This window comes from Carassius gibelio, chromosome A19, assembly GCF_023724105.1.
Source record: "Carassius gibelio isolate Cgi1373 ecotype wild population from Czech Republic chromosome A19, carGib1.2-hapl.c, whole genome shotgun sequence".
NCBI classification, from domain to species: Eukaryota; Metazoa; Chordata; class Actinopteri; order Cypriniformes; family Cyprinidae; genus Carassius; species Carassius gibelio.
In genome coordinates, this window is record NC_068389.1 from 12,757,577 (window position 1) to 12,773,348 (window position 15,772).

A 15,772-nucleotide genomic window follows, 5' to 3' on the forward strand; every position below is an offset into this window, starting at 1 on the left:
ATTATATTACAAAGGAGGTTATTGTACCAAGCTTCCAAAGGTCTAACGTTACATTAAAAAACAGACACAAAAACGACTCGATCGTAGTTGGTCAGAAATGTATTAAATTAATATTTTAATTACTTTTACAAGCACAAATTTACAGTCAAAAACAGGCAATGGTCCATTAGTGGACAAAGGGTATATTTCATTTCTAAAGGACATGATTTTATAAAACAGCGAGCTGTTATCATCAATCTTAGACACCATGCTAGACACACCTGAAGTTGAAATATACATCATTTGAATTTTAGATTGAGGACCAGTGCTTTAAAGCATTTAATCGGATTGAGGTGAATCTTGTGTTTTAGATTACTTGAGGTAAATGTAATATCTAAGCAGGCTGTCAGCAGATTCATAACACTCGGCAGACTTACCAGTTTTATAAAACATGTTATTGGAGAAAACGTGAGACCAATTTATATCTACTCATAACCTGACAGAAGGTTTAAAATCTTCAGAAGGGACACTGCAAATTACAGAACACTCAATTATAGAGCAATATGAAATATATAACAACCTTTGGAAATACTGTCACGTGACACACCACATGTAATGAGGAAACCATGATTTGGCATGAGGAGCAAGGAGAAGCTCCCTACTCCTACAAAACCATGGAAAATTAGAATGAGAGAACAAGGACTAAACCAATTTTCACTTGTTCACACACTAAGAGTCATGGCATATCTGTGCAGAATCTATACTCTATCCTGATCTGAGACAAATGCATCATGTTGTACAGACAACTAATTTACAAGACTGTCATTAGGTCATCTATATGTACACATAATAAAATTAAATTAGTTGAACATTTATGTAAACGGTGTTTGATTAAGAAACCCAAGATTTGGGTGCCATCTCCAGTCATCCATTTTGTTGCATATGTTCTTTTATATGGGTTTTCTGTCATTCTTTTTGAGTGATAAGGAAAGTGAGCCTTTTGTAATTGTGAGAATCTGATGTAACAATGTCAATCAATTTGTTTTTGACCAATAACAAAGTAATTTTTGTCCTCCCCCACCAAAGCAATTTTTTTCCACCCATGACTGCTGGAATGTTGACTCTGCAAGCTATTCACGCGCCCATTGGTAAGTGGATGGAGTTTGGATCTTTTCACAAGCCATACTGGACCAATGAGAGGGTTTTCATGGTGTCATCAAGAGAAATTCCAGCCTTTTGCATCTCAAACCTGGGGGAAAAGGGAAAAACAGCATGATATTAACTTTTAATACCTGTGCTGATGATCCTTTACCTAATTTGGCTTTCCCGGTCAAAAATGACTGGCCTTTAAAAAATGCTTGTAAAGCTCTCATTATGCTATATTATCACCAAATCTTGGATTCAATCTTTGTTAACTTGTTTTCTTTCAAATAGCACATTGATCTGAGTATATGCAACCTTTCGTGTTGATAATTTTGTCAATCTTCACTCAAAAACTGAGGCACATAAGCTCAGATCAATGAAGCCTAAGACCAATCAGTTCCAAATAGAAGCTGATAAAAAGACTGAATCTAGAACACAAAATGATCACGCAACCAACGTAATATTTAAACAACGAATGAAAAAAGGAAGACAAAAACCGTTTGTGGCCAGAACAAAAGGTCAAATGCAACGTGATCTTAATCACCAGTCATCTGTGGAGATGGTGTAATACACAGGTGGTTGGTCTGTGTCGTTGAGTGTTCCCGGACCCTCCTGACCGCTGGCCCCCATATTGCTGAAAATGAGCCAGTCCCCAACAGCGAGCTCAGGGAGCAGGCAGTGCTCCACCACCTGCTCCAGTGGGTCACACGATGGACCCCACAGGCTGCTGGAGAACATGGGCTCATCTAGGGTGAGCGACATCTGAAAAACACAAAACAATGAGTTTAAAATCTTGGGCAACCGATGCAAATATTGTTCATGTGTTCAGGTAGACTTGTTATTTACCTTGTGGACAGAGGGTGTGGTGATGACATTTCCAAACAACTTCCCCATGAAAGATCCATAAACACCATCGTTCATGTAATAGACAAATTCTAGTGCACTGTTTGGGGTCAGCTCATCTGAAAGTGCAAAAGAGACACAGAGAAAATGAGGCATGTGTATTCCAAGGGTTAATTCAAACAAAAAGATAATTCTGTCATTGATTACTCACCCTCATGTCATTCTGGACCCGTAACACCTTCATTCATCTTTAGAACACAAATAAAGATTTTTTTTTTTTTATGAAATCCAAGAGCTTTCTGCCCCTCCATAGACAGGTAAACAACTGAAATGTTTTTATAGCCCACAAATGAAGTAATAAGATAATAAAAATAGTCCATGCGACATCAGTGGTTCAATCGTATTTTTATGAAAATAACGAAAATCATTTTGTCCAAAAAAATAAAAAATACTTTATTCAACGATTTCTTCTCTTCCGGGTCAGTGTCCGCTGCCATTCATGAGTGCCACGATGCACACTGACGTACAGACGTAGAACACGCATGCACTGAGACTTGATTACAAGCAGAGGAATGCAAATGACAATGTCCTTACTACCTTTCTGGGCCATAAAATGTTTCAGTTTCAGAAAGCTGTAGGATTTCATCAAAAATACCTTAATTTGTGGTCTTGAAGATGAGCCAAAGCCACAACATGAGGTTGGGAATGACATGAGATTGAGTAATCAATGACAATTTCCTTAATGCCAAATACAGTTTGTGTCAAATATGATTGGACTCACCATGTGTGCTACAATGGAGATCCGGGTATACTGCCTTTTTGCCAATAACATTGACAGCCAGAGTGAAGGAGGAAAACACAAAGAAACTTCCTGGTTCAGCAATGACGCTCACTCCAGATGCTGAGGGGAAATAGGCCTCCAGCAGGGGTTTGATGATCGAATGTACCTGATCAAAGAGAAATTAAAGAAATGCTTTTAATAAGTGGATGATATTCAAAAAAGAAAAACAAAAAGACATATACTTGCCCTACCTGTTTCAGCTGAAACTCAGAACCACTGAATCCTCCACCAATATCCAGGATCTTCATGTCAAAGCCAAGTTCTTTCTGTAGGAACAAAGAAGACTCAGCACTCCAAAGGATACAAGAAATTTACTGATAAATCGAAATTCAATTATCACATAATATCCGTACAACTACTCACTGCCATGTCAAAGATGCAGCGGGCGTCTGACAGTGCATGGGAGTATGCTTGGGGATCTCTGCATGATGCTGGTACCTGGAACCTGCCAAAAAAAAGTCCCACTTTAAAAACTCTTAACAAGACAAAGTGAGCCACAGCAGATTAGTCAGGACCAAATCAGTTGACTTACATGACTCCAACCACATTCACACTCAACTCCTTGGCCATTTCCAGAAGGTGTCTACAACTCTTCAGGGAGCAACCAATGGTCAGACTGGCCTCCTCCACCTGTGCTTCAGTACAGACTTGAAGCAAAAGCCTAACACCAGAAAAGTGAAGAGAATTAATGACATAAATATATAATAATCATTAATGACTGCGCTACACCTATTTTAAGGTCGACAGAGTCAGCAAAGGCAATTTGTTTTAGTTTTCTGAAGGTTCCAAAAAAATAATTACTATTTTAATAATTACATGTTTTTATTTTATCTTTGTTATTAATTAGAACAAAAATGCTAATAAACAGTAGAACAATTATAATACAAGAAAGAAAGAGATTAGTGACTTTTTTCATCTTACATTTAAACAGAAGCATGGAAGAAAAACAAATAGGCTAATCAACTGTAAAAATCACTTAAGTATATTGATTACAAATAAACTGATTATTAAAACTACAAAATCAGTTCAATCGAGTTAAAACAAGTTTTGCTTTATTATAAATGAAAAACGTATCTATTTAAATCTATATTTTCAGTGTGCTAAATGATCCTTCTGAAATCATTTTAATATGCTGATTTGAAACAGTTCTTATTATCAATGTTGAAAACAATTTAATGTTTGAATAAAAGTATTAATTTCTTAACGATAATTGTATTGACATATATAAAATACACATACACACATTTTGTTTAAATGTTTATTACACATATATATACAATATATTTTAAGGACTTACTTAGCCTCAGGATGAACACGGGCAATTTTGCGAAGCTCTACCTCATTTTCACACACCAGATAGTTAATGCCAGTCTTGGCCGCGTGTTTAATGAGTGAAAGCTGCTTGCAAACTCCAGACAGGATGATGTTCTCAGGAGGGACATCATGATTGAGTACCAATGTGGTTTCAGCCTGAAAGAAATGAACATTTCTATTATTTGGTGTGCTTTCACAATACATGTTTTGAGATCTTTTTAATATCTACAGTTAATAATAATAATAATAAAAAAACAGGTACCTTATTTGCACAGACAAAACCAACGCCAAGAGCAGACAGGACTTCAATGACTACAGGGCTGCTGTTACAGCTGACTGGGTAGAAGGGTCGAATGAGAGGCATAGTGGTCTTCCACAGGACATGCTGTCGCATTAGGGCCCCAAGGTCGGCCACAACAAATGCATTCTTTTCAGCCTGACAAACAAAATCACATCAATCAGTAAAAAAAGACAGAAACATTTGTTGACTAAAACAGATGTTCATAATGCAGTCAGACATTTAATTGGAGACTGATTTTCGGCACTCACCAGATTTTGCTCACAGACGTGGTTCTCGATAACATCGTCAAGGGTCGTTCCTCCCTCCAGTAGTTCAATTAAGTAGTTTGGTGCATCAACGAATCCTTTCATCTCAACCGTATTCCGCAAATCCGACAATCATAGAGAGTTTACTGAGCCGCTGGGGTATTCTGGGTATGCAACAAACTGTTCAGGGGAAACCATAGCATAGTAGTTTCAGTACAACAACTTCCATAACATACAAATAACGTTATGTTTTCACAAAAAACTTTTCATCAAAACCACAACACCAACAAAGCCATTGTAATGCTATCACTGATTTAAATTGGGTTTCTATGAGGCTAATAAATACAAGAGGCAGGGACAATGAATCGCATAACTAGAGAAGGCATCACATGAGTCCATCTTTAGAGATGACGACAACACACAGGCTTCAAGAATGTGGCCTACGGGCTATTTTTAATTTTTTACTCAGACCCAATCAAAATAAATGCCTGTGGCTTTGAAGCACAATGGAGCATTTAATGGTATTAATAATGGATTTGTGCAATATGAACGGGGGACAAAGCGGTTACATGTAAGCCATAAATAGTGTTATGTAAAACCAAAAACTATCCACTATAGTTTGGTGGGTGCAGACACGGATTTTGTGTGTAATTAAACAAATCACATTATTATGTAACAGTCTCTGAATGGTACTTCAGAAGGGATGTGTCCAATATTTATGGACTCACATGGACAACGTGGGAGATGGTCTTCTCCCGCTATCAACTAGGATCCCAAGGCGGCTCAGCGTTGAAGTCGAACTGCTCGCGGTAGAGGGCCTCCCCTAGGCCTTCTGGGTAGCGCTTATACACTCGCAGAGAGAGTGGGGAGCCCTGTGAAGCCACAGAAACAGGTGTATACATACATATTTGATTTACAAGAGCAGCTGATGGATAAAATAAACTTATGCAGCACAGAAATGTAGCTAGACAGGTTGGTACATTTCCAATATAACTCTTGACAGACACATAACCAGTTTTCTTGATATGGGTACATTATACATCACTTTATTTGTAGGCTACAATGTTTTAATTAAGTGACCATTTATTTAAAGCTGTACTTTGTACTGGACTAATTAAACAGACCTGATGATCAGATACTCCATGTTCTCATTTTTAAGCAACACTGTCTTTATCTTAACACATGGAGTCAACAAATGAAGTAACTTGCTGAACATTTATCAGAGGTAATGGTGTTTATTTCTTAATGTGGACACCACCTTAACTCTGTAAAGTCTAATGTAGGATATTATTTGAAACATGAATTTCGAAGGCCTCAAAAAAAATGATCAACATCATCAAAACATGGCTGGAAAACCCTGTTGTACACAACCTACTGCATGCTGTGGGTCATCTAATTGATAGTTCATACTTTTTTAGCAAATAGTAAATGGTACAGGTGTCTTTGCTGTGAAATGCTGTAAAAAATAACTTTTATATTGTTAGTAACATCCTAAGATGAACAATTAGTGGATTAAAGCCAATTGACCTTCTTTTGGAAAATCCATGTTAAAATGTATCAAATATGACTCATCAGGCTTTGGATTCTATCATCCTTGTATTATATTGCATTATAAGTTTTGCCCCCCAAAATTAACACTAGAGCTTTTTTTCCAGTCATCTTACCAAGACATTTTATTAGAATTATGACATTTTATCTTTTAAAAATATATTTTTTTCCAATAATTGTTTCGTTATTATGGTATAATAACCATGAAAGTGATTTGTGTTTTTTCTATGAGGTAACTTTTACGTTAATACTTAACCAAAACATACGTTTCTTAGGAAAACAACATTTTTAAACACCTAACTAGTGTTAGCATGATATATGTTATTACCATATCGCATCTGCTATTAGAGTACAGTAAATCAGTATTAATATTTAATGTGTAACACGCTCGTCATTCAAAAACCTGATCGGGCATGTCGTAAGCGCCTGGGTTTGTCCACTGAATTATGAACTATTTAAACCAACTAAACCGGCCATGCTCCGAGAACTAATGGTTTATATAAATAATTGAACGCATTTAATCCTAATTAACTGTGAGTTTGAACTCTATTTCTCGTTGTCCTTCACGGAGCACTGCTGTTGACGGTATAACAAGCGCGATTACAACCAACCGCCATGTTGTGTGACGGATCCTTACAGCAGAAGGCGGATTTTTCCGGAATGAAGATTAAAAACAACAACAAACGCGGTACTTACGTGAGATAACGGCTTGAATGATTTGGAAAATCGTCTTCTCTTTTTCGGCGGAATTTTTAAAATGTGGTGGGGACACAAATAGAAGAAAGAAGAGGGGCTGTCTGTGCCATATGCCTGGGCGAGGATAGCTCGGTCGAACACGAGAGCGCTGCTGTCTGTCTCACGAAGAAATGGTCGCTGGAGGAAGGCGGAAGTAACCTTCTATTAGAAAACACGGGGCGTGGCCTAAAGTACCAGCTCTACAAAGGCGCGGCTACGTGAGCTACGCAGCAACGTGACTGGCTCGAGATCTGTTCGAGACTGGCCGTTCTCGGGAGGATTTCCAAGAAACGTCAGCCACCACTGATTAATATTCATGAGCTAATCCTTCCGCTTTGACAGCGGTGAGCGTGGACATCAGATGACTCATGAAATATTTACGTTCTTATCTTAGATTTATTATATATATATATATATTTATATATATATATATATATATATATATATATATATATATAACTGTGCAAAAGTCTTAAGCCATTAGTATTTTCAACAACAACAACAAAATATTAATTTAAGCCAGTTATTTTTCTGTCTTTTGCTGTAGTGTGTCAGTAGGAAATTCCAGTTTACATTTCCAAACATTCCTTTTTCCATTAAATGTAATACTTCAGTGAGATTTTTGTATGCACAGGGAGTCTGACAGCAGCCAGTGCCTCACACAGAGATCTGGGGCCTGTACCATGAAGCTGGATTAGGTGGCTAGCCAGCTATGTTTCAGCTTAGTTTGCACCAATCCTGGGTTTTAGGTACTATGAAAGTAGCTCGGCTTTAATCGGTGTTCGTTGCCATGGTATCTTACGCTGCACGGCTAACCTGCTCCAGGGCAGGTTATGTTCTGGGTTAGAGATCTCAAACTGAAGTTGGACCAATCAGCTGTGAGAGAAGTGACACATGTCTGACACAAAGTCACTCCAGTTTAACTTGCTCCAAATTAAAGGTCACTTATGCTTAAAAAAAAAAAAGAAAAAAATAGAAGTCTGGCTTTAATGATAATAACATCATTTTATGATTTATATAATTATTGTGATTCATATTATTATTTATCTCTTACACACAAACAATTTTAGTTTAACAGTAATTATAAATTATTTTAAATAAATATTAATGTATACAGATCATGTAATATAAATAAGCTGTAGTATCAAAAGATTGAACTATTTTAAAAATTTCAAATCTGACCTTACATGTTCAAGTCTCTTATCTCTATATATTTTCAAATGTATAAACTAAGTTAACAAGTTCCACTTGTGACTACACTGATGGAGCAAGATCATTTATTTTATCAGTCCTCCTTTATTTTTCATATGACATTTAAATGTGTCATATTCTTCAATCTCTTAACCTTTAGCAAAACCTTTAACCTTTAGTTTTGATTCTCGCTGGGTCTCTCGCGAGAAGTAAATCAAACTTGCTTTGTGTTGCAAGGCTCGTGATTGGCTGTTCTCCAGTGATGCCACACATTCATGTGCACGCGCTCCACAAACTCAGGATCAAAGCCTGAATTGAGAAAGAAAGTTGATGAACAGCATCATGGTCCCAACAAAGCCGGATTGGAGAGGTTTGGTTTTGTCAACTCAAAACTAATCCTGTAACTCTGAATTTGTTCAGCTACCATCATGGTACAGGCCCCTGATCTCACCATCTTCAGTCTGTTTGGGATTACATGAAGAATCAGGAAAAACTAAGGCAGGACACTTGAAGAAACCTACCTGCAAAGCTGTACTGTGAAAAGTTATAGGCACTTATGTAAAAATGCTGTAAAGTGAGGATGCTTTGAAAAAGAATGTCATAAACAGATTTTTATCTATTAACTTCAATTAACGAAAACAAACCATTTAGTGCAATCCACCCTTTTAGTAGACTGATCTTTTGTCCTAGGCATACTTGCGCAAAGGTTTTCATGTTTTGGAGGTATAGGTTTCTTGAAGCATCTTGGAGGCTTTTCTGATACAATATTTTTTACTTCCACCTTTTATTTTTCAAATCATTTTTAAATTCATTGTTGTTATGTTTAGATTTATATTATCTTTTGTTATATACAACTAGTGTATTGTATATTGTTATAGGCTACTGTATACAACCATTATACCACCAGAACCAGTAAAACCAATTTTGTTTGAAATGTTGCTCCCTTTGATTTGCTCCCTGTCAACAGACTGCATTTGTCATCAAACATCAGTTGTATTCCTTCAGATTCATAATGTAGAACACAAAAATAGTGAGGTTCACAGCTGGCAAAGCCTTACACAACAGTACTTAAACATACTAAACAGTGTAAGATGCATGTGTTTTCATAGCCATTTGCTGGGTGAAAGAATTTCAGATAAAAACTGACATCAAATAAATAATATATATATATATACATTTTTTTTTAGAAAAAAAAAAGGAATCAGCAGCTAAAATATCTTAAAACTATTACTTTGAAAAATATATTAATTGATTCGATATTTGAATGGGTCAAAAAAAAAAAAAAAAAACTTCCCACATTGCGCATTCTGAACGCACTGTCAGCTGAACGAATCACAAGCTCCTCTGGTCAGCTGACTGGAAGTGTGACGCTCTCCGAAGGGTTTTCAACAGCGACTCAATTAACTGTGTTTTCAGCAATGTTTTATTAAAACAGCTTCCGATTTTAACAGATTATTTTGTAGATTACTGAAGTGATTCATATAATCGGTAAGTATCGCGAAAGAATTATGTCAATTTGATAGTCGTGACTGGCGTAAGCGCTGCTCATACAATATTTACAGACATCAAACAGCGAATTTAACTCATTATATCACGGATACGTAAACCATATCAGCGTGCACTTTTACGATTAAAAGTATTTGTTACATTTTTAAACGCGATTAAAAGCATGACAAATGTTATCTGTTGATGACTCGTGACTGGTCATATATTTACGGAATGAAATGGAGAAGTGTGAATTTGGGCATATGATCAACCTCGAAAGTAGTTCAGTTTTTTGGGGGGATTAAGTGTCTCATATGCTATGAGATTTTGATCTATGTTTTAGGACCCTTTCTCGGATTGTTTGAGGAACCATCATGACAGAGTTCTGGTTGATCTCGGCTCCTGGAGAGAAGAACTGCCAGCAGACATGGGACAAGATGAACACGGCCACAGCTCAGACCAACCTGTCCACCAACCACAAGTTCAACATACCTGAACTGAAGGTAAATGACTCCTCGTCTTCTAATTCAGTTAAAGCACTGCTTTATTCATTGTCTAGTGAGTTTTGGTGGTGTTTCTCAACAGGTGGGGACTCTGGATATCCTTGTAGGGCTGTCTGATGAGCTTGCCAAACTGGACTCTTTCGTAGAGAGGTTTCATGTCAACATTTGACTATTTTTATATGATTTTATTTTGTGCACTGTCAACGACACACTGCTTTTGGTACAGTCTCATAGTTCCCCAAATTCCCATAATAGGGTTATTAAGTTATTAAGCTTCTGTCATGTTAAAGTTCTCTAAATATAATTAAATGTATATGTGCTGCTGTTATTTTTATTCATTTATTAATTGCTGTTGTTTTCCAGCGTAGTGAGGAAAGTGGCCCAGTACATGGCGGATGTGTTAGAGGACAGTCGAGACAAAGTTCAGGAGAATCTTTTGGCCAATGGAGGCAAGTGAACATAAAATCCTCAAAACATTTAAAGGGTACTAATGTCAAATTAACATTCACATACAGATCTTCAAAGACAAAGATGTAATCCTTCATGGTCTACCCCAGTAAAAACAACAACAACAACAACTATACAATAATACATTTAAAATACATTTATTTCTTACTAAGTATACTTCAAATTCATTACCATATTTATTGATGTGTAACTTAAGACTTACTGATATAAAATTAGAAATTCAACTTTATTTGGAGTATTTCTTTATTGCACAATGCACATTTCTTAATATTATGCCTAAGATGTGTTTTAATATTGCTATTAATAAGGATTGTATGATCTTTGAATAATATCGGTCTTTTAAATGCAAGGTGTTTAAAGTGTACCTGAAGTATATTTGCAATAGTTCCACTTTTGCAGAATGTCCTAGTAAATTAACTCATAAATCTTATTTTATATAATTATAAATATTTATAATGAATTATTGTTTCCGTACAGTTGATCTGGTCACGTATGTTACGCGGTTTCACTGGGATATGGCCAAGTATCCAATCAAACAGTCCCTCAAGAACATCTCCGAGATCTTGTCCAAGGTGACACACGTTCAAATATTTAGCCATTGTTTATAATAGGAAAATATAAAAGGAGATTTTTTTGTCCATTGAATTTCCCGTTTTGGTTCTCTGTTCTCAGCAAGTGAGTCAGATTGACAATGATCTTAAAGCCAGAGCTTCAGCTTATAATAGCCTGAAGGGAAACCTGCAGAGCCTGGAGAGAAAGAATGTGTAAGTTTCATATTCTTCATTTATTTGTGACATTCTCTGTGACATTAATCCTTTTGAACATAATAAGATGTCTTGTCCACTAGAGGGAGTCTTTTGACTAGGAGCTTGGCTGATATAGTCAAGAAGGAGGACTTTGTTCTGGACTCTGAATATCTTATTACTCTACTTGTAGTTGTTCCAAAGTAAGTCAAGCTGGAGTATTTTGTGCTTTTAAAATGACCCAAACATCTGTCAGTATTTACTCACCCTCATGTTGTTCCAAATCTGTGTGACTTTCTTTATTCTGTAGAATGCAAAAGAAGATATTTTAAATCATGTCAGAAAACAGTTTCTGTTCCCATTGAGTTTTGTTTCCATACTATGGAAGTCAGTGGGAACCATAGTTTTTTATTCTTCCCAACAATATTCAGAATATCTTCTTTTGCATTCAGCAGAAGGTGTGAGTAAATGATGACAGAGTTTACATTTTTGGGTGAATCTCTATAATTCAGAAGGAACCCGTTTTTTATTATTATTATTATTATTATTATTATTATTATATGTTGTTACCTCTGCAAAACTTATTTTTGTCAATTTTATGGCCTAAAAAGGACGAGTTATCCTGACTGGCAGAAGACATATGAAACTCTTTCTGAAATGGTGGTTCCAAGATCCACAAAGTGAGTAAAGTTCAATGACTATCTTAAAATTGAATCACTTAAAGTATAGAATTATGAACTCTCTGTCAGCTGTATGTATTTAAAGCTTGACATCATCACGCTTTGCTTTTGGTGGACATGTAAACTCGACAGACAGTGTCTATGGAATCCATGCCCTTCTGTTATTGCAGTGACACATAGAAATACAGGCATTACAGTGCAGTGTGCTTCTGCACACAAACTATGCTTTCCAAAACATTGTGCACTCCTTTATGTGCTCAATTAATCTGAAGTAATACACTCTACAAGAAATCATAGTGAAGTCCAAGCAACATTTCAAGGAGATTCAACAACACTAAGGATAAATTTCATTCAGTGCAAAGAACATTTCCAAGACTTTGAATAAACCTCAATAAAAAGGTAACAAAACATCAAAACTGTGAACCTATTGAGAACATTAAGGAAGATAAATAAAAAGTCAATGGCAGTGCAGTGCATGAGGAACAACTGCTAGTGGAAAAATGGTTGTACTCCTAATGAGAAACAAGTAACCTATAAATAGTTATGCTTTTTAGAAATCATCTTTTTTTTTACATATTATATACTAAATTTTGCAATGGAATTCAAGCTTTTAATGTTCAAAGCTTATACTGTATTTTTCGGACTATAAGTCGCACCTGAGTATAAGTCGCATCAGTCCAAAAATACGTCAAGATGAGGAAAAAAACATATATACGTCTCACTAGACTATAAGTCGCATTTATTTAGAACCAAGAGAAAACATTACCGTCTCCAGCCGCGAGAGGGCGCTCTATGCTGCTCTGTGTAGACTACAGGAGCAGTGAGCAGCATAGAGCGCCCTCTCGCGGCTGGAGACGGTAATGTTTTCTATAAGTTCATTTTTTCTTGGTTCATTTCTCTCGGTTCATGTCAAATTAATTTTGATAAATAAGTCGCACCTGACTATAAGTCACAGGACCAGCCAAACTTTGAAAAAAAGTACGACTTATAGTCCAGAAAATACGGTATGTGTTAGATAAAGGAAATTTGATGGTGATAGTGACTGATCTTTCATCTGCTCGTCTGTTAGGCTTTTATTTGAAGACCATGACAGTGGGCTGTTTAGTGTGACACTCTTCAGGAAGGCTATTGATGACTTCAAACACAAAGCCAGAGAAAACAAGTGAGTCTTTGAAGCTTCACAGACTATAGTTGTTATTGTTGTGAAATCATCCTGTAATCTCAGTTTCTTTAATGTATTTGAATGGCAGATTTGTGAATGTATTACTGTTCAAAATATCTTTTTGTATGCTTTTGAAAGAAGTCCCTTATGCTCACCAAAGCTACATTCATTTGATAAATACAGTAAAAAAAAAACAGTAATATTGTGAATATATATTCACAAGTGTTACTGTATTACACAAATATTAAATATATATTCACAAATATTAAACTTTAATATTTGTTTGAATATATTTTAAAATGTAATTTATTCCTGTGAGTCTTCAGTGTCACATGATCCTTCAGTAATCACCGAAAACTGCTTCATTTACTTTTTTTTTTTTCTAAAAACCATGCATTTATTTTTTTTCTTCTGGATTTTTTGATTTATACACAGTTCAAATGAACAGCATTCATTTGACTTAGAAATATTTTATCTTTTATCTTTTATATTGGCACATTTGATCAATTTAATGCGTCATAGTGGAATAAAAGTATTTTTTTTTAAATCCTATTTAAAACCAAGAAACTTTTGTCCCATATTTCAAGAACCAGTGTAAATATATTCTCAGATTATGAATGACGTACTGCTGTAAGATTGTTCTAATATATCACAATGTGTTGGAGTGTCCGTCTGTTCTTGATGTTCACTGATGCCATCCTGTCTTTCAGCTGAATCAGTGGAAAGCTTGACCCTATGTTTCTGATTTTCAGGTTCATGGTGCGTGATTTTCAGTACAATGAAGAGGAGATGAAAGCAGACAAAGAGGAGATGACTCGCCTCTCCACTGACAAGAAAAAGCAATTTGTACGCGTCCAACTGTCTAAATTTGATTCAATATTGAACATTATAAAATCCTCCACAATGTTGTTGATGAGTAACCTCAAAATGTATCAACCTCACAGCCAGCTAGGGAGGCCTTGGGCCTTGATTAGTCTCCATTTTAATATAAGAAAGAGAAAAAAGAAAAGTAATGATAACAATGGTCAATCTGCTTCTGCACTTCAGGGTCCTTTGGTGCGTTGGCTTAAAGTAAACTTCAGTGAGGCTTTCATCGCATGGGTACACATAAAGGCACTTCGGGTTTTTACAGAATCAGTCTTGAGGTACAGTGTGTACAAATCTGTTTAAAGCATATTAATCTGTTTCATAAGTAGATGAAGATTGTCTGAAGTAAGCCCTGCATATGTGTATTTAACAGGTATGGGCTGCCAGTCAATTTCCAGGCTATGCTGCTTCAGCCCAACAGGAAGAACATGAAGAAACTGAGAGAAGTTCTGCAGGACCTTTACAAACACTTAGACAGCAGTTCTACTGTTATTGATGTGAGGAATAATTACATTTCTTTACTAAGTTAATGTTTTTAAAAGAAATCTCTTATGTTAACCAAGGCTGCATTTATTGAAAAAAAAAAAAACAGTAATAATGTGTAATCTTTACATTTTAAAAGAACTAGCTTCTATTCAGCGTTAAAAGAATACATTACATTTTAAAATATATTAGACATTTTTTAAATGCAATTTTTTTTTACATTTTCAGCATCATTACTCCAGTCTTCAGTGTCACATCATTCAGATGTCATTCTAATACGCTGATTTGCTGCTCGAAAACTTTTTGTGTATTACTATCAATGTTGAAAACATGGTTGGGGTAAATAAGATAAACACAATTATTAAGTTTATTCAAAAAGGAAGCATTAAATTGAGAAAATGTGACAGTAAAGGCATTTATAAAGTTACAAAATATTTACATTACTGTATTTGATGTATTTTTGATCAAATACATGCAGCTTTGGTGAGCATAAGAAACTGGCCTAATTGAAGATATCTGTATGTTAATTTTTTTGGTGTTTTAGGCTTCTATGGACATCCCGGGTCTGAATCTCAGCCAGCAAGAGTACTATCCCTATGTTTACTACAAGATCGACTGCAACCTCCTTGACTTCAAATAGAAGGCAAATTCCAGTGCACCGTTCCATCCTGCTTCACTGAGACAGTACCCAGTAACTTATTAAACACTTACTGTTTATCTTTATCTTCCTCATTCCTTCATCATTCCTGCAGATCTGATTAGATTTCTAATAAGAAGTCTTAGAATCTCACCATCTGTGTTATTGGTTTCATTTGTTTACAAATGAAGGATTTTCAGGGGTTTTAAAATCTGTCCTTCGAAAGCATGTTTGGTCCAACACTGAACACTCGGCTTTCGCTGAGCCCATAATGGTTTTGCATTCTGTTGTTTTTAATCTTCTGTTGGTGCGTACTCTGTGCCACGTGCTGGTAATGCAGTGATTATGTTTAATTGTGTTGCTGAGAACCACTATGTTTGTGTTTGTACTTCTGCTGTGAGATTAAATGTATTTACTGTATGTTTTTGTTGGAAAAGGTGAAATACATGATAACATGCTGGATGTAAAAACCAATCAAAGTCAATAAAATTATAGCACATCATTTTGTTTGTGTTTTATTGTCAGGAGTTAGGATGTTTGTTCAAATTTCTATGCACTGTTTCTGAAGAATTATTTGAAGGAGATGACTGCCTTAAAACAAGTC

At 35.8% G+C, this 15,772-nt stretch overlaps 2 protein-coding genes across 3 annotated transcripts; one reads left to right on the forward strand and one right to left on the reverse strand.

Moving 5' to 3' along the window:
* Window positions 1-98: 98 nt before the first annotated feature.
* On the reverse strand, window positions 99-7,090 carry LOC127935084 (antizyme inhibitor 1-like). The gene is made up of 12 exons (XM_052532678.1): window positions 6,911-7,090; window positions 5,395-5,538; window positions 4,670-4,846; window positions 4,383-4,556; window positions 4,104-4,276; window positions 3,339-3,467; window positions 3,170-3,251; window positions 2,998-3,072; window positions 2,747-2,912; window positions 1,969-2,084; window positions 1,667-1,884; window positions 99-1,228 (listed from the first exon to the last, which is right to left on the reverse strand). The coding sequence occupies exons 3-12, from the start codon at window positions 4,769-4,771 to the stop codon at window positions 1,153-1,155; spliced, it is 1,311 nt and encodes a 436-aa protein (XP_052388638.1). The 5' UTR covers window positions 4,772-4,846; window positions 5,395-5,538; window positions 6,911-7,090; the 3' UTR covers window positions 99-1,152.
* Window positions 7,091-9,459: 2,369 nt separating this feature from the next.
* LOC127935883 (V-type proton ATPase subunit C 1-A) lies at window positions 9,460-15,670 on the forward strand. Of its 2 annotated transcripts, XM_052534094.1 has the most exons (13): window positions 9,460-9,628; window positions 9,969-10,128; window positions 10,211-10,278; window positions 10,492-10,577; window positions 11,074-11,168; window positions 11,269-11,360; window positions 11,444-11,542; window positions 11,951-12,019; window positions 13,089-13,181; window positions 13,934-14,027; window positions 14,229-14,326; window positions 14,422-14,545; window positions 15,076-15,670. In XM_052534094.1, exons 2-13 carry the CDS (start codon window positions 10,000-10,002, stop codon window positions 15,169-15,171), a joined length of 1,143 nt encoding a protein of 380 aa, XP_052390054.1. In that variant the 5' UTR covers window positions 9,460-9,628; window positions 9,969-9,999; the 3' UTR covers window positions 15,172-15,670. The 2 variants fall into 2 exon arrangements, with proteins under 2 accessions (XP_052390054.1, XP_052390053.1); XM_052534093.1 differs by having other exon boundaries at window positions 13,934-14,326.
* The last annotated feature ends 102 nt before the right edge of the window (window positions 15,671-15,772 follow it).